Consider the following 20,017-nt stretch of genomic DNA (forward strand, 5'->3'; position numbering starts at 1 on the left):
AGGCAAGGCTCTTCAACCAAAGCGTCAGAAACCTGTGGAGACGTTCTCAGACCGTGTTCTACGTGGTCCACGGCTTTGAGGACCTTCCGCCACGGCGATTCCTGGCCGCCGATGGTGCGCACCCCAACTTTCTAGGGGTGGCCGTGATCGCGGAGCACCTAAGGGGGATCCTTCCCCGTGAAGCAGCTCCATCGCCTCCCTCGTGGTCAGCGATTCTATCTTCTGACACTGGACCTGACGTGGCCGACGCTGTCCGGACGTCCCGCACATCATCCACGCAAGAGGTGCCAGTGTCGTGCTCTACGCGACCGAATGGCTCATCGGCGGCGAATGAGGCGCCACTGGTGCCTAGAGAGTCGGACTTCCCGCCCGTGGAACAGGAGGGAGTCGAACCGCACTCTTCGCCGATCCCGGTCCCTTTGCCTCGTCGCTACAACCTGAGGAGACAACTCTCTGAGGTCGCCCGCTTCCGAAATTGACTGCCTTGTGAGACGACGTCTGATCCGCCTTCTTCTAATCCCTCTTTTCCTAAATTACGCAAAATCTCAGGTAAGCGAATTAGACACCAACTACACAGCTCCACCCTTCGCGTTTATTTGGAGGCCGGTATTTCGCCTAAGGGATTACGCCGGACTCATCCACCGGCAATGAACGATCTCTCTGTCAGTGACCGATCGGAATGGCAGCGAGTACTTGACGCTGCTTCGCTCAAACTAGTGGAACTAACGATAACTCTATTTGAAAGAAAGACCACCTGGCTAACTAAAACAGGAAAATATCATACTTCAATCTTACCCCTTCACACCCATTGACATTCAAGAAAAGAACAATTTTGAAACGAAACTGCGAAAAGAACTCGTTACTGTAAAAATTAGAAAATTTGCTCGAGACAATGTCAACCATGATTTAGAGAAATTTAGAATGTACACAGAGGCCAGGCTTGAACATACATTAACTTTAGAAACATATTCCCCACCCGCAACTCATTCTGCTAGCATTAACAATGAAACACAAATCGAAAACAGTGTGCAAAATGTAGTATATCTGTCGAAAATCACGTTATCCCCTATCGAATATGCACTACTTTCTAAAGAACTAAACGTTTGTCCAACTTCGGGGAATTGCGACGAATTTCGCGTCTTCCGTGATCTTGATAATTTCGCACGCAATTTGAGGCTTCGGAATTATTTCGCAGACAAACCACAAGCCACAGAAGATTTCATCATGCCAGGCCACTCCCGCGGCTGGACACCAGGCAAGGGGCGGGACAGATGCCTGGATCTATACATTGGCGCTGTTCAGCGAGAAATTATGCAGCAATTCAGGCAAAAGAGACCAGGCAGGCAAAACCTCAACTTGAGTGAGAGGAATGCCCTTAAATCACTCAGCTTAAGGACAGATATCGTTCTAAAGCCCGCCGATAAAGGTGGAGCGATCGTTATAATGAACTCGGACGATTATTTGGCAGAGGGCCTCCGCCAACTAAACATCTCAAAATTTTACAAACATCTTACATGCGACCCTACTTCGCCTCATACAACCATTGTAACTAAGGCACTTTCAACATTGGTCAGACAAAACAAATCACATCGAACGTTCGAGCAGGCGTAAAACAAACACAACCCACCACCGGCCGCATTTATTTGTTACCGAAAATTCATAAAACTAGAAACCCGGGTCGCCCTATTATTTCTGGAAATGCAACATTAACTGAACCACTTTCGAGCTTCGTAGACAATTTGATAAAACACATTCCACCCACATTCCCTTCTTACATAAACGACACAGGTCACTTTCAGAGGGAGGTTGCGCGGGTCACTATTCCGGACGGGTCGTTTCTGGCTACGTTGGATGTTTCGTCCCTGTATACGAACATACCCCACGATGATGGCGTGGCGACACTTTTGAGCGCGTACACGAGCAACAGGTGAGTGGACACACTCGAAGTAGACGTTGTCGCAACACTGACCAGGTTGGTTCTGGAGTTGAAATGTTTTGAATTTAATAACAGCCATTACATTCAAATCAGCGGCAGAGCTATGGGTACAAAAATGGCCCCAAACTACGCAAACATTTTTATGGTCGCCCTTGAATCACAGTTTCTCGAAGTGTCTCCCCACAAACCCACATTTTACAAAAGGTTTATCGATGACATTTTTTTCTAATTTGGGCCCATATCAAAGATCAACTGCTCATTTTTATTGAGCGCTTTAACCAAGCACATCCGAACATCAGATTCACGCATGAATACTCTCGCACGTCAATAAACTTCTTGGATGCAATCTTGAGCGTGGAGGGGAACAAGCTACAAACAAGGCTTTATTGAAAACCTACCGATTCTCAAAAATCCTTGCATTATCAGAGCTCTCATCCACGTCATTGTAAAAACAGCATTCCGTGCAGTCAGGCCCACAGGTTTCGACGCATCTGTTCAGAAAACAAGAACTTGAACGAAATGTCGCCGATCTCCGAGGGGTGCTCTTGCAGCAAAGGTATCCAGCTGGCGTGATTGAAGACGCCATTGACAAAGCCAGAGCACTTGACCGCGAAGTTATTTTGACCGATCGCGACAAGGTAACTCGTGACCATCGGCAGACCAACCTGGTCATTACATGTAACAATAACGCTCCCAACGTCATCAAAATCCTTAGCAAACATGTCAACATAATTGAACAGAGTCAACGATTGAAACAAATAATCCCATCACCTCCCCGCGTAGTAAACCGACGTTCAAAAAATTTGAGAGACACCCTCTTACATTCGCGCACAACGCGCGCCCAGTCTTCGGGGGGCAGCTTATGTGGGAAACCTAAGTGCAAGGTGAGCCCCCACATGGTGACGACTGATATTGCCAGGAGTACGAAATCAAACTTTAGCATGAAAATCTACGGAGATCTCCAGTGCTGCAGTCCGAATGTCGTCTACCTTCTCGAGTGTCAGGTGTGTAAATGCAGTACGTAGGACAAACCGTGAGAGCAGTCAATGAAAGGTTTAACGACCACAGATCTCACTCCACCAAAGTGCCCAGCCTTCCACTTTCCAAACTTCTAACACTACCAAACCATTCATTTGATAAACTTTCTGTTACGCTGCTTCAAGCTGGCTTTAAATCAAATCTAGAAAGCGAACTGAAAGAAGCCCACCTGATCTATAAGTTTGATGCTGTAAAATGTGGAATTAACGAAAGTCCTGGGATACCCACTTGTGTTCAGCTGTTGTGAATATGTTGTGCGAAGATTTATTTGACACTGCGATTCATTTTTGGTCGACTTCCGAGTGTAATAGTGGTGCCCTAGTGTCGCGGATGGCGTCTGGACCGTTTGCGGCGGGACTCGCGCTTTATCTCTGGGAGCGCCGGTTCTCTCCGTCGACGACGCGGCGCCTCCTCGGGGCAATGCAGAGCGGCTTGGCGCTTACCGATACCAGACAGTTGTTTTCTGCGACGAGTTGGTCTCCTTTATCCCTCCTGCTTTACATTCTTCCTTAAAATTTCCTGCCCGTCAATCATCATATTCCGCGACTGCCGTGTGCAATGCACCAGGTGATCGTGGGCGCCCTTGACGAAACTTAACTGCAGGGACCGCGACGGGGCGATCGCTGTGCGGAGTTGGCCCGCGGCGGGCAATTACGGGTGTGCCCGGTTCGGACCGCCCGTCTTTGCCCTGCGTGCCATACAAGGTCGTGGGTGTGTGGTTGGGTAGAGGGCTTATCGCCGGTCACAGAGAGTTAGGATCGTGTGCTTCGGGCGAGCTCGCAGATAGGCAGCCACTGGTATCGTTCATGTTTTGCGTTTGCTGTTTGAATTTTTATTTTTATTTTTTATCTTTTTACCTTTGTATTCTATGTATTTATTGCCTTTTTGTTTCTCTTGCTTCTGCGGTATATCGCGCGACATTTGAGGTCTCACTTTTCAAGTCCAGCTTGAGGAAGAAGGGTCCCCCTTCGAAACGTCGCGGTTTCTGTATAACTTATACATGTTGAATTAAACCTTCCAAGTTTGTTTGACCCTCGGTGGCTTCTACTTTTATATATATCTATATATATATATATATATAAAGGCCGGACTCCAGCCGAAACGTCGAAGAGTAAACCGCCCGTTGCTGTTTTCATTACGGGTTCTCTTTTTTTCTCAGTTATATATATATATATATATATATATATATATATATATATATATATAAAGCGTGTTTCCTAGGCTTCAGATGTTCTTCAAAGCAACGCTGTGAAAGCGACACTAGTCTGGCTTGTGTAGGCTAGTTACATTACCAGGGGGTCAAAATAATGGAAAATAATTGTCATAATAAGTCGAATAACTACCTGCACTGTGTGATTTAACCTTTCATTAAAGAAAATAAACATAATTTAAATTATATACTTACTGGGGGTCATTAAAAATCACGAAATTAGTAAATTTTTATAAACATTTTGAGATATGAGAACGGCGATGGTGCGCTAAAGTCAACACTTTTGCAACAGCGCGAGGAAGGCGTTGAGAAAACGCCGATTATAACATTACTGCACGCTTAGCATCCGCCTTGATTGTGCTGCCAGTAACTTTAGACCACCGTCGCGCTGCTTACGCACTCTAAAAATTTATAAAGTTTACTGATATATCGTGTTTTTTTATAAGGTTCAATAAGATTGTAATCAAGGAATCTTTTTTTCCAATTTAAAAACAAATTAGATTTAAAAGAAAAGACTGAACTAAGGGAGCTATCGCGACGATTATTTGTTATATTATGTGAGCCTGGACGTAAAACGTACCTGCACAGACCGCATGATTGTAGGTCTAAATATTTCCAGAACAAATATGAGGATTGAGACTCAGAAAACACTTTCCAACACGAAATTGCAAACAAGGGAACTGTCCATGCTAGAAAAATTACAAGATTAAATAACACTAATGCAAAACGCTAATGATAAATTGATACTCGTTTCACAATTCACTGAATTAACGAGGACAACAAACACATTATTCAAAGTGAAAAAAAATCATCAAGGAAATAACAAGTTAACATATATAATATATTCAAGAATTTCTTTGAACAATATTGAATCTGGAGGCGTAATTCAGAAATTACTTGTCCAGCAATTTCTGAATACGGCGGAAACTTGAGACAGGGTTGGCATCAAGGTATACAAAAAAAAAAATTACAGCTGCGTAGGAGGCAGCAGCATGCATTTCCCGTCAACCGGTCATCTAGCAAGACGTGTATCTCGAATAGCCTGTGATATTCAAATTGTATGACGAATTCACAATTATTTTAGTGAGGACCTGCAGAACGCGCGTTCTTATCAAAGCCAAAAACACGTAGATTTGTAAGCATGAATGATGTGTTGCAGATCAGGGGGCCATGCGTTGCAAACCTGACTCGAACATATATTTTTAAACACTCGCGGCTGCCAACGCTCCGCAATATAAATAAAATCATAATCTTGTGGTTTTTTTTTTTGTTTTTTGCAGGACAGTTTTTACAGTTGGACGCTGGCAGTTCTAAAGTAGATGCTGAGATCGCTGGGCCCATTCTGGAAAGCAGCTCTCTCTGCACTGTAAGTGTGTCAATGGGTAGCAGTAAGATGTTATTCGGTTTTACCTTATACATTAATTGCGACATTTTTTCCGCAGACCCTCTCTTGTTCCTTAGAAATCCGGCTCTGTAGCACAAAACGAATGCGCATGGAGTGAGCGTGCTATATAAATAAGCTGGGACGAAAGAGCAAAATTCCGAATGTCCCTATGTAGGATAGCACTCGGGACTCAAGATTCCGAGCCCGACGTTCAACCAATGTGCCAAAACATAAACTAACAAAAAAAAAAAAAAAGCCCGAAAAATATTTTTTTTTTAAATTTAGCTATTGATTAGCTGTAGTAGCTTTTAAAGCTGCTTGACCTTCACCAGCATCTACGCAGCCGAAAAGCAATCGAAAGAAATAAGATGTTCGTACTTGTGTCCGCCATAGTGCAGGTATTCCTTAGGTTCTGAAAGAGTGCATACTTTCAAAAGGACCTATGATAAAAATCATACTCTTGCTGTAAGTGCCATAGTTACCTTTATAATGCATTGGAAGAGAAAAAAACAGACCGAAAAAGAATGGGGAGTTTGGCTTGATAGAAAAAAGCAGGGTTGGCTCGTTTTGCTACATACTAGAATCCAGTAAAAAAAATAATTTCCTCACTGCAAAAACAAAAGGTTTTTTTAGTGCTCTACTGATATCCCTTTCAGAGGCATTAGCGAAAATGCGTGTCCATATAAATAAGGAAAAACTTTTTTTTTTTTTACAAAGAAAAAAATTATTTGTGCATTCTTTCAAACTCGAACGGATTTGACAATGTAGCTAAGGACTTTCCTTACATAAATAATTTCGATTTACATGCGGTTCGTTTTACTATATCATTGTTCGTTTCCTTTCGCGTCCGTTGGTGGATATTTTTTTTTTTTGTTGTGCCGTACAGTGCTCTTCTGAAGAAGGTCACCATAAAAAAGAAGGGAATTTGCGTTAGGGTTTTTGGGTGACCGTGGGAGTTACAAGATGCAATATTGGTTGATTAGTTAAGTAATTAATACAATTATATCGAATAATTTTTTACGTTTTATTTTTTTGGGCCCACAATGGTAGTTGGAGAATTTACGTTCGACGTCATTAACCTCTAGCCACCAGCTGAGATTTTCATTTAAAAATTCATGGCGGGCGCCACAGGGCGAGTAATGTCATCACGGCTTTTTATCAAACGTTTTGAAGATATGTCGCCTGCGTGAACCATTTAACGAAACTTTCGTTTATTCGAAGTGCCCCAGCAATCAACACGTTGCATAATCTGGGATGTATACAGTCATATTCTGTAAACTGAAGTATACAGTATACAGTCATATTCTGTAAACTGAAGAGGTGGTGAGTGTGATGACAAGCGTGACAAGCCCAGGAGAAACGAGTTGTAGTTGCTGCTTTTTAAATTATCCAGTTTTGATGAAGTCAATAACTTCACAATTTTTCCTAAATAGGTAACCTTCTTCCACACGATCTACGGGAGCGTCTCGTCAACGCTCACATTCGGCATCAGGTACAAAACAGGTGGTCCTCTCATACCACTCTGGCGAAGAACCAAGCCCACTGGGTTCTTCCACTTCATCGAAGCCTATATGGCCTTCCGTCCACTGGCACCCTTCCAGGTATACTGCTATTTTGATCGCGGTGTAAACCTGAATTTGTGCTTCTAAACCGATACTTCAAGGAAATTGTACTCGAGAGCAGCTCATTTTACAATTTAACGTGGACCGTTCTTCGCCTAGATGTTCCGCATTTCGTGTTGTCTGTATAAATGGCGTGACCCCGAACGCAGGACACTGATTGGTTCACGGGTGGGAGAGAAGGTGTGACGTTGCCGATACTTATTGGTTAACGAGGAAGTCATGTGACCAGAATGGTAGGCCGGTACGAGCGAGGTAGGCGAGGAAGAGCTCGACCACATGTGTGCACAGAAGGAGAGGAGCTCGAGAAAACGAAAGGGTCTGAAAAATAGCCAGGATTTTATCAGCCTGAATATAGGTAGTATCGCTTAATATGAGGAGCAACCATCAAGTTTACACAAGTGACCCGTTAAGCTATTTAATGAAGAGCGCGGTAAACGTAGGCATCGGGTGTCTGGAAACCCAAAGTATCGCGAAACGTTTGTGATGATAGAACGTTCCACGTAAGCAGACAGAATTGCGTAGCTATTTGCATTAATTTTAGACGCAGCTACGTTGATGCCAATAATGTCCTCCATTTTTTTAAAACTTGTATTCACTTCTTGTATTACAATGTCTGACGTTTTGACCCTAACTTATTCCTGGGGCACACGCGTCAATACTGTAATTCAGGGATTTGTGTGGGTCAAAGAAAACAAAATTGGAGGCTTGTCTTGTGTTCGTCAGTTTTCTACACAATACTATTAAAAGACGAGTTTAATACCAACCCGCGCCTAATTTAAAGACGTTTCCTCTGTGAAGCATTGAAGTGAAATAAACTTCATATATGCGTACTCCTTACAATTGTTCAACGGTTTGTTCACACGCAAGAACCCCTGCCCAATCTTCCCAGGTTTACCGCTAAGCGGCAAACTCGCGAAATAAATTAAAAAAAATGAACTAACTTTCAAGAAGTTTTACATCTGCTCTTTGCCAACACCGCCAAGAAAAAGCGGCTGCATTCCACGGCCAGAACTTTCTTTTAGGCAGTTTTTCTATCTGTATACTGAGCCTCGAGATTTGAGGTGTTTTGAAACCCATGTGGTAATTGTTGAGAGGTAACGAATATTCCACGTTTCTTTTCATAATTACTCTTGAGACACTGCGTGGAATCTAATGTGTTCTATGGAACAAGCCGTTTCAGCAATCTTCAAGACAGATACATGTTTATTCCTCGCACCGAAGTCACACTAAAAAGCATACAGGCCTAAGTAGGTGTCTTTGCCTTTCACGCAACGCAAAAAAAGAAAGAGACCAACAATCAAATTAAACTTCGATGTCCATATCACTGGAAGAAGGTTTTTATGAGCCTGATATTAACGCTCTTGTTCTTAGTGTTTTCACATTGTCTCTTTTCGTCGCGTAGGTATTCTTCAGAGGGATGCACAATGCTACTACGAATCCTTCCTATATTGCCATTGACGACGTGTCCTTTTACAAAGGATGTCGTCCTTATCACGGTAAGTATTATGAAAGCCACGTTTATTAGCTATTTTTGAAAATATTAACATTTCCGCAGATATAATCCACAGTGAGACATGGTGGAACCCATATACGTAAAGAAAAAAAAAACTGGCTAGATTACCCGACTTTCTTAAATATACAAGGGGTCTCTAAAAAAAGAAATGAAGGTGACTGGTTTTATATGCATAAAGACCAACTACGCACTGCCGAACGCTCACTTTTCGGAAAAAAGTAGTGCTAGCAATTTAGCCGAAAAACCAGTGGTATAACTAATCGTTATCTTATTAAAAAAATAACGGCGATTATATAAGAAAAAAGAAATAAATGGTGGCCGACCTAGCTCACGGATATATGAATATGATTGGCGTCAAGTACAAAGATTGAGCCTTTTTCACGTCAAATTTTTTTCAAATCATGAATTTGTTTGTCACATGACGAATACTTTGATGCCTTGGGATCTGGAACGGAGCACTAAAGCTCCTTCTGGGCGGAGACAGCAGAAGACGAAGCGTACTTTATTTCTGCATTGATGAAAGAATTACTTATTGTTGGGCGAGTTGATATTGTACGTCAAAAAACATGTTTGTGTTTTAAGACAAGGACAGAGGAAGAACAGGCACCACAGAGCGCTATGTGGTGTCTCTTCTGCCTCTCTCCTTGTCTTTTAGCACAATCACGTTTCCTCACGAAGAAACAACTGTGATAATTTTTTTCTTTGACCGAACTATAGGTTTTATTTACACTATGGTCAGACCTTTTACATAATATACACAATTCACGTAGTGGAATCGCATACCGTGAACGATAGCGACAAGCAGCGGAAAACAAGGCAAAAGACATAGCTATTTGGTGACACAAAAAACACATTTAATATTTGTCGTATGTGCAATTAATTTGTATTTAATTAGGGGAATGATTGCATCTAAAAAGTATTGGTAATGACGAGCTCAAATATGAAGTTTTGTGCTGCCTGAACAAATAATGGAGCCATATATAATTGAACAATTGTAGACATTCTCCGAGAGTATTACATGGTACAATGTGCTACAATATAAGCACAAACTACTTGCAGCTAACAATTAAGACAAATATTACGTACGAGAAGAAAATACGCAACGAGGTAACGATATATAACGTGTTTACTGAAGAAAAAAACGGCCGCAGTGTTTTCGTGTGCTGGACTTTGTTTATTGCAAAATGCCGTGCTTTATTGATTATGTACTGCTAAACCGAATTTCGGATTTGCAATATTATTGTCATTATCGAAGTTTTTTGGAACATTTGGTGACAGATAGACTACACAGATGGAATGAAATAAGCTACTTATGATAATTGAATTGAAACACAAAAGAGCAGAGAAGCAAATCAGTTGTCTTGTTTATAAAGTTAAACTACCTAACTTATCTGTTCAATCATTGCTTTGGTTCGGGAATCAATGTTTAAAAACTTTGATATTATTCTTCATCGCAGGCACCAAGCAATTAGAAAGCATTTCTTTCTTTCTTCATATTACTGCAGATGTCACCAATGTAGTAAAGTATGACCTACTAAGATATCTAATTTATTTAAAAAAGGTTGCAGGACCAATTTCAGAATATCGCAAAAGACGCGATGTCGGCATCTCTCCTGGCCGTCTATCTCACGTTGCCTCAATTAGAGCAGGATTGTGCGTGGTCTCCTGTGCGTCCTCCTCTCCCGACACCTCCCCGCAGCTCATTGCTCCGTTTGCCACAGGGAGAGCGGTGGTTCCAAACGGCATGTCGGGTATCAGCACCCAAGCTGAGCCCGGGGTTCTCCAATCATGCAGTCTAGGGGACGCGTTGGTTGCGATTAATATGGATAAGGCTGTCGGCCGACCACCACAATACCTCCATGCACGCGCACATTGCAACATTCTGTCGCCTGTATTCCATGTAGGAAAACTGCCCGTGGAACCTGTGACGCCACGCCCTATCGGCCCAGCACTGTGTCCCGAAGGACAGTTCACCTGCGTCGCGTCTCGACAATGCATACCTCTAAGTCAGGTGTGCGACTTCAAGCCGCAGTGCTCCGATGGATCCGACGAGAAAAACTGCGGTGCGTCTTTCTATGCTGCTAATCGTTGACTAATAACGTATCAAGCGGTGCTATTTTAGTTTTTGTGTGCCATATTTGAATTATGCACACTCGCAGACCCATTTAACTAGAGCATGGTACCAAACCAGCCTGGCGAAAGATGGCGCCGCCCAGTTGCCACGTGGCTCTAGGAATACTAAAATTCAATTCATAAATCACTTTCGAAAAAAAAATTAAATCAAAAACCACTTCACATTATATTTGATACGAAGTTAATAATGAAAGGGTGACTGCTATTCACGCTTACTGATTACCAGCTGAACGTTAGGAAAAGCATTAGGAACGTTAGGAAAAACCAGCAGTGTGTTTCTTTCTCTCTTCGTCGCTTTTCCTAACGTTCAGCTGGTAATCAGTAAGCATGGATAACCAACCGGCTCAGCTACAGGCCATGACTGCTATTCTTTTGGCAAATGGTGGTATCAAGACGGGTGTTACATAGATTGTTTTTGCACTTGCAAGTGTGTTTCGGAAACAGTAAATTTCTTGAGTGCTTACGTTTATTGATTTATATGGTAATTTATCCTTGTAATAAGTACGGTACAAGAATGTGTCCCCATAAAAAAAAGAGTTGACTTTATAAAGCCAAATTAGAATTTTCGGATAAAACCGACCATATATATTTTTTTTATATTAAAAACTGTGCCACAGTGGCAATTTATCTTGCTGATTGCCTGTTTCCATCTCGTAGCATAAATTTGTTGCTTTCATAAGTTTATTTAGGTAATTTTGACAACACTGAAAATGCGACGTATTAAAATCGTTTCACACTCTTGCATGCCGTTCATAAGGCTGGCAACCTTTCCACCCCTTCAATATGACTAAAGACAGGATCACAGATCAAAGTTCTTAGGTGTCAGTTGGTGAACGTAACGGCCATGACGATTTTGGTCATTCGAATATCCACAAAAAAAATATTTACTGCCACACGAAATTGTGCGACCTTTTGGCGTATAAAACAGTACTGTTGAAAGTTGAATCGAAGCTTAAATGTAGCGGCACTCATAACTTGATCTAACCCAACAGGTGCCTGTGACTTCTCCACCGATCTCTGCGGCCTTACCACCGATTATCCTAACGCGAAGTTTACTTGGAACCGAACGTCGGCGGAAGAGGCGGCAAAAAGTTCTTCTGGAAAATATATTTTGCCGACTAAGGACCGGAAAAACAATCCACAGGGGTTCTACGTTGCCTTCAGGCTAACAAACACAGGTAATGTGATATTGCGTGCCAGCATTGAGTTCTTTTAAAGGGACAATGAAGGCAATTTCGGACATCGTTTTGGCGATTGAACTTTGTTCCAGGCACGTCTCAGGCCACGTTGCCCAAATTTCAGCCGAAACCGGCGCTTGTGTGCCGCGCAAATCAATTAAACAGTTGCGGTAATAATCGTACCGGGATCGACTGGGGCGACGCCCCGAGAGTTGAGGGAGAAGCCAGCAGAAGCGGAGCTCACGTGACCGATGCGAGGCCAAAAAGCGCGACGTCACAAGAGACGCGTCAGCGATTGGTCAGAACGATAGGCGTGCCTCGGTCACGTTTTAGTTCGCAGTTTTTAGGAATACTGTTTCAATTTCCGCTTGAATAACCATGAAACGTATAAATCTGACCGTAATGATTACTCAACCGTAAATAAAGCAGCATAATTATTTTTCTCTTTGCTACGCTGGACGCGAAACAGCCAACGAGCAACTATGGGCACTTCGGCATGCGGGCCGCTCGCAAAAGGCGCTCGTTACCGGCTGGGCGGTCTCCGTCGGGTGATGGCAGAGGCCGCCACACACATACTCCCGTTCCGTTTGTGTTGGGCCACTGAACGGAAGCTCGAACTCGCTCGCGAGAGCGGCATTGCCGTCCATGTTGACAGATTCGACGAAACGACAGCGCCACCGCGCTGCCCTAATCCACCGCAGTAACCGGAGTCTCGATCTCCTAAATACTACCGATATCGACTTACTCTCATTTGACGCCACTCCTACGTCACCTCCGGTTTCGGAGGCCCAGAAACGAGAATGAAGATTGATCAGTTTCGGTTTCTTTACTTCTTTCGTAGGCACAGAAATACGCGTCACAAATGTCTACAAAAAATTGGGCAGCATGCTGTTACCAAAATGCATAAAAACACCATTTAAAAAAAGAATAAATAAAATCGTCTTGATTGTCCCTTTAAGGTCTAGGTTCCCCAGGATCGTGTCCATGTATGTCGACACAAACCTACCTGGAAAGCTACCGCCATCTATAAGCGGCGGTGGCTAGTACACAGCCAGTATGGTTTTTATATATTGTCTGTCTCTAATATATGTATATATATAATAATCTACATAATTCTAGATGTAAATCATACGAGAACGCTGCTAATATGCCGCTGAAAAAGCCTTGAATATTATGAAAAACAGTTAGGGCGCAGGCGAGCTGGTGTAAGTTTACCATTTTTTAGACCACCTGAGACTGGGTGGAAGAAACACGACGACGTCTCAAACACAGCTAACCACTTTATTCAGTTCTCCCTCCTTTTATACAACCTGAATCCTCTGCCGAAGGGAACAATTCCCTTCGGCTGAAGTTTTGATGTGTGTGTAGCTTGTGTTAGTTCGAAGTGGTTTGTCATGTTTTTTTTTTTTTTTTTTTTTTACGATTATCGTGGCTGCGAAGTCAAGACGTGTCCACTTGGAGCCTTTGTTTGGAGTGTTTTTTTAGGTGACGATTTTGGATTCGGGTTGTATAAAAGGAGGGAGAACTGAATAAAGTTGTTAGCTGTGTTTGATACGTCGTCGTGTTTCTTCCACACAGTCTCAGGTGGTCTAAAGATGGTTGAATATTATGTTGCATTACTTGATCAAGGCTTAATTAAGCAAAATTTATTTGGAGGTGAATGTGGTGCACATGCACCGTCAAGCTCATGAAAGAAATGGCTTGTTGGTGTATGTTATCTTACATCATAAAACACAATTTTCTTAATTTAAAGTTAGTTCAATACTCGTAATTGGTTGGCTGGTCGTCAGAGATTGCTGCATCCCACCGAGGCTACTTTAACTTCGAATTGGGCGTTCTTGAGTAGTTGCACATACACTTCTCATGATATCATCCGGCAGTTTTGGTTCTATCACAGTTACTAAGGTCTTTCTTAGTACTTGCAGAACGCTGACTCTACACGAACCTGCCCGTTTAATGTCTTATGTGTCTAATAAAGGAGAATGTCACCAAACTATATGACCTCCCATTTGTAATAAATGCCTTAATTGGTATTTCTAGCTAGCCAACTATCAGCAGTTCATTGATTTCTGTTAGCAATCTGCGTATCAAGTAGACATACGTATCCCGTTCAATCGCCACTTTTTAATAAATTAACTAATCGTTTTATTGTTTTTTTCGCTAATTTCAAGGCATAGCATTTTTAAAGGGAAAGCTTAATTGTTTTCGCTGATTTTTTTTAATGTGATAAGCTGCGAATGGTCCAGATTAAATTAGAGATTAACCTTTATTTGCCTCTAAGAACAGTCCATAGACACAAAATATTGCTCAAGCAATGCACGCCATGCAATTTGTTGATATTTCTCCGCAGGAGTGAGATCTATTGCTTGTTGATAATAGTTTCGCCTTCAGCAAACACTCACCCACATGGCGTTGAGGAGCCAGGATACAGATAACTTGCTGACATTCTTTTGGTTGCAAACCTTGTACATCCAGTTTACTTTCAATCCAAGAGTCGGACAAAGTTCCACTGGCATTTTGCCTTCAAGCTTTGAATAAGCTGTGGTGCACCGTTCTTTGAAAGTATAAGCTCACCAGATTATACCTCGCACTGCTTTTTGCGCTCCCTATCGGAAGTAGAAGCCATAAAAGTAGCCTGCTGCCCATCCCTTCATTTTCTAAGAAAATAAACTTGCAAGAACTGTTTAATACTCCATGGTGCTTAACGCAAAATAGTGACCTGTGTTGATAGCGCGATACCCGTAAGCGTTAGAGTAGGGGTAGGGAACAGGAGGTCCGCAATGAAATCGGAACGCGAGGCAGTATTATGCGATCCCCGGCTTCCCACTTAACAAGACCCTTCCACGTGGCAACCAATTGAACACCAATAAATAATTTGTCTCCAGAACTAATGGCGCAAAGAATATGGCTGCTTGAGAATCGGGCTGATTTGGATGCATTAAATTATGAAACGGCTCAGATGGGTGTTATTTTTATTTCACGTTTATTTGAACGATAATATTGACTAAGAAGAAGAACTCTGCTTCTGTTCTACGCAATATTATCACTCCTGAAAAAAGAAAGACCGAGCAGGATCGAAGAACGTTAGGTTGAACGTTATTTAGTGTTTTCGTTGGAGTTCTTCCTTTACAATTTTACGTCGATTGTACTAGCAATCAACAATTGTCCACCTAGATGATGCTTTTGGTATTAATAACTACTGTCGTCGTTATTAGCGTACATTTGAACGCCATCACTGTTTGCGCCATCGTCCTTTTTAGGGGGTTATATAGAAAAGAGAGGATAACTATAGAGATGTCCAATGCGATATATACGTTCCCTGGATTTGGAGCACATGGGATTTACAGCTTTTATTTTGATTTGTGAAGAGAACGCAGCTTCTCCGTTTTTTTTATTTTTAGGAAGCCCTTGGAGTACATTTTTGTTTGTGGTTGGGTGTGCGACTGCTTCTACTTGCTGATATTTTATGTCACTTTAATAAACGCAACATACACCTCCAACGAAAAAACAACCTTTTAAGAGGATGCTCTCAGACGTAAAAGTTTTCGATCTCTTGCAGCAGCAGCGATTTCCATTAACTAGGAATTTCTATAAGCTTTAAATATATGCTAAATAAACAAGCACCCTATTCCCGAATGGAATTTTTAGTTGATATTAAACAATTTAAATTGGGCGTTTAAATCGGGTGAATGGAATTATATTCTCAACTTCATATGATATCCACATTTCCAAAAATATATTTTAAAAATATATCACCAATCACTACACTTAAATTATGCATTTCCAGTTAACAGCTTCTTCAATTTTTGTGATGACTTACGTAGCTCAATTTTTTTTTTTTGAATCCACGAAAGCTTGCAGCAGCCTCTATTGCGATGTTCGTTAGAGAACATTCATCCAAGAACGTACTTGTATAAATTAAATATTGTGAATGCATGCATGCATTTGCGAAGGACAGATGAACAAATCCAACAAGTTTAAAGACCCGCAGTCAATAGCTTTGATATGAATGTTCGCATCTTGGCAATGACATTAATGATCAAGTTTCTTATTATCAGGAAAGGGAGGGGACGGGGGAGCGCGGGCATGAGCAACCACATTATCTGTGCCCAAATTAAGAAAACTTTGTGCACTACCTTTGGTGCAATTATCTTTACGTTTAAATTCTTTGGAGTCACCGCTTCCCCTCATTCCCAACGCACACATCCTTTCCTTTCCCAATCTTTGGTTTTCTGCCCGGCTGTCTCCATCGTCACTTTTACAAAAAAAATAATAAAAAGCAAGATATCTAAGCACTTCTTATGAGCTGTGAATGCTAAAGCGTCCATGTTCGAATGAACATTGAGGCGCCGCCCTATTCTTTGAGGCCGAGAGGAGCAGGAGCGTCCGCAGCGTCAGCAAGGAGTGCGGCGGTGCACCGCGTAGACTGCCCTGGCTCGCCGGTGACCGCTGCGCCGCTGGGTGGGCAGGCACGGAGTACAGCTGTCAGCGCGGCATGCTCCTCCGCAGCGCAACACGGCTGAAAGAAGAGCGTAGAACATGTGATAGTAGTGCACTGGGAAAGGGAGCGAAAATCCCCCCTCCCCCTCTCTCGGGGCCTTTGGCGAGCGCTCGCGACGCTGTTCCTTTTAGCTGCAAGGGGGCCACACCGTCATGAAGGGCTTCTCTGTGAGTTGGCGGTCTTTGAAGTTATGACACGCGCCACCTAACACGAATTTATCCATCAATTCGCTGATACCGACTAGAGGTTTCGCTCCATCGGAGAGGAAAATTTAGGTGCCGTCTGGTACGGCTTTAAAAGGGGATCACGCCGGTTCGCTCCATGGGAGAGTTGATGTTTCTGCCGGGCCAGCTTTGATTCCTAGTATTTCAAAATCCGCAGAAGTCTAGTAGGGGTTAGGGGGCATTTTAAGATACTGGTCTTGAACGGGAGCACTAAATCAAGCTAAAGGAAACAACTATTTCAATCCGATGTTACGTAAGCATTCTGTATATGGGCGATCGGCGTTGTGGGGGGCACGTGTGTTTGACATGCTGTGGTGTATTTAAAGGCTCTGTTATACTCCGACGATGAGCGCAGCGAATGTACCGTAGACCAGGGCGCAGGCCTTTAATTGGACAGTGAGTAGGAACTCGCCATCTTCGACCAATCAGTATTTGTGTGCGCTGCACTAAGCCGCATTCGCTACGCTCGCCGTCGAAGTATAACAGAGACTTAAGTCTCCCTGCGTGCAACAACTTGCATAATTGTTGTCTTGGGGATGCTTCCAGGTTTGTATCTGCAAGTCTCATAGCAAATTAAGGTTGCAAGAAGGCCAGCTTAAGAATAGTATACATATTTGCACAAAGCAGATATACCTGTGCATGTGGGAGACTCAGAGGACGCCACAAATCCAGTATAGATGCTTAGCTCTCATAGGCTCTCCTAATACTGTAAACAACTTTTTTAACGGTCTCAATATTTTACAAGTTTGCGAAGCACGGGTTTTGAGACTATATCGGGCTCACGATGGCTTTCAATTATTGTGATATATCATGCATGAGTTTAAATATTCGCATGATTAATTAGTATCATTTTAGATATTTTAAGTCGGGCAATTCGGGATAATGTAGAGAACCAATGTAGAGCGAGACAGACGAAAAGCGACAACGTCTGACAAATTCCGAGATCGAACTGCTCTGGCTCTTCGACGCGATCATCTTCTTTTCCGAGTGGCTATCGCCACAAGGTCTATGCGAAATATACGTCGTTTCTAGTGTTTCAGTTGTTTGCCTCTGAATCGTACTAATTTATTACCAACAACTTCATCAAAATCACTTTTGTATGCATATTTTACATGTCCAACATACGTTCCAGTATATATTTGCTGAAGAACATCTGCGTGGTCTCGATGTCAGGATATATTTAAAAGCTAACAAAAACGAAAGCGACGAGAGCCCGGACACACGCGCTCACATTTTTATGAAAGAGATAATATGACAATTTTTGCAAATTTATTGTTTTGTTCTTAATTTTATGTTTAAACTTTTCGTTGAGAGATAAATCTTTGAACTTATAGAAGGTTTCAACTCGAAAAGAAGCGCGATTTCATTCCTTGATAAATTTCCCCAGGAGACATGTCCACTTACTACCGAAAGTAAATTGATATTCCCCTAAAGGCCCGTTTACGCACATGCGTTGGGATACGACTGACTGAGACCGTTTTAAGCCTCTTGTCACAGCTTACGACTGACTTCGTAAGCTGTAAAAAGAAGCCTAAGAAACGTTCTTGTCTCAGTCAGTCGGAGTCAAACTCAGGTGTATGAACGGTCCTTCGTCTGAAGGGCATGACTCATTAATGGCTCTCTTTCATTTCTCAGACGTCCCGAGAGGAGATCCAAATGCTCTGCTGACTCCACCCTTAGGACAAATGGCTCACTCCTGCACGGTCGATTTTTACACATTCCTCTCAGCAAGTAAGTAGGTTTATATGTTGCACTGTGGCAAAAGGTTTCCAATTCATAGTACCAACCAAACATTAAAGACACACATATTCGTAATATATTTAAAACGAATAGTAGTGGTACAAATTGAATTATGGAAGCACGACTGATTCTCCGGCGTGTAGTGCAGTATTTCACGCACGTAACATGTATATGGATATTAGGAGTGAAATTTCTACTAGGCTCCCGACTCCAAAACGGAATATGTGCGTTAGATAATGGAGATAATAAAAACCTTTACCTACTACGCCAGTGGACTCCCTTGCCTTCCACTCACGGCTCTTTGCTTCCTTATGACAACTTTTGCATAATAACGTTGGTTTCTACTAAGTCACCTCTGATCACATCTGACCAATGGGTCATGCAACATAGATAAAATACCGTCGTTGAGTAACGAGGAAATTTCTTAAAAATAAAAAAAGACGTTTCAAGAAAGGATTAGCAGTCGTGTAATAACAATAGAAATGGTAAAGGCATTTCACGAATATTTTCATGCATATAGATCCCTACATAACGTTCACTGTTTTCACTTCCCTCCTGCTATTGCACTCTTCGCAATGAGAGCAATTTTCTTCCTTCTAATATTCTTGCAAATTGCGTTTTACGTCTAAAATCTTGACATTCTCCGAATGCTTCAAACCCCGTTTCCTCACTACATGAATACCAATGAACTCCCTGTTTATAAGTTTAACATCCCGACACTTGAAGCAACATATCATTCAAATTACTGTACCTAAGATATATCATATGGTGCGGTTGTGGACACTTTAGGGAAGTCGTTTAATGATGAAGTACGTGTTTTCAATGCAGCCAGTCTTTCCCTGTGGTTTGGTGCCCAACGGAACAGAACATCGGACGCTCCAGCAATCAGACGCCGATTAGCTCTTCTCAAAGGCTCTAAGAGTAACCAAACCTGGACAAAGATGTCAGTCAGAGTTGGAAACTGGAATCCAGGAGTCAGAGTAAGATATACCTGTAGCTTTTACTTGCTGCTCTTTATGACACACTTTTACGCCACGTTGAAATAATATTGGTGCACTTCTGGAACAGATCGTAGATAATATTATGATTAATAGTTTATTTCAGTTTCGCCTCAGCGTACTTATAATATTTGTCTCGAGTGTGAAAATACACATTCCCTGTTTAATAAATGCTTATCTCACCCCTCCTATATTACGGAAATAAAAAAAGACAACGAGAATAACACATTAAGTCTATATTCAAGATACCGTAGTCTGTCATGCTGTCGCTCACCAACTATTTACACTAGGCGAGTTGTACTGTGCGTCGTTCCACAATAGTTATGGTTTTGCATTCGTGCGCTCCCAAGTGATACACGCACCGTCCGACAACGGAATGTATGTTTCCGCGCGTTGCTGAGCAGCTAATCCGGCGTGAGCGGCTTTGCTGGGGGGTCTATCGCCTGCGGCGTAAAAATATGGGTCCCGCAAAAGGCGGGGGGGGGGGGGGGGGGGGGTTGGAGAGGAGGTAATTAAATACGTTTCGTAACATCACATCAG

At 42.4% G+C, this 20,017-nt stretch overlaps 1 protein-coding gene across 1 annotated transcript in view; it reads left to right on the plus strand.

Moving 5' to 3' along the window:
* The window catches only part of LOC8041009 (MAM and LDL-receptor class A domain-containing protein 2), a 204,514-nt gene that overhangs the window by 117,772 nt on the left and 66,725 nt on the right, over positions 1–20,017 (plus strand). Inside the window, exons 30-36 of the mRNA XM_040210465.1 lie at positions 5,465–5,550; positions 7,002–7,169; positions 8,593–8,686; positions 10,608–10,766; positions 11,829–12,014; positions 18,375–18,470; positions 19,308–19,459. Of these exons, the coding sequence (XP_040066399.1) occupies positions 5,465–5,550; positions 7,002–7,169; positions 8,593–8,686; positions 10,608–10,766; positions 11,829–12,014; positions 18,375–18,470; positions 19,308–19,459 (941 nt within the window). The remainder of the gene's footprint in view (positions 1–5,464; positions 5,551–7,001; positions 7,170–8,592; positions 8,687–10,607; positions 10,767–11,828; positions 12,015–18,374; positions 18,471–19,307; positions 19,460–20,017) is intronic.

The sequence above is a fragment of the Ixodes scapularis genome, unplaced genomic scaffold (genome assembly GCF_016920785.2).
Source record: "Ixodes scapularis isolate PalLabHiFi unplaced genomic scaffold, ASM1692078v2 PGA_scaffold6__148_contigs__length_123643588, whole genome shotgun sequence".
Classification (NCBI taxonomy): domain Eukaryota; kingdom Metazoa; phylum Arthropoda; class Arachnida; order Ixodida; family Ixodidae; genus Ixodes; species Ixodes scapularis.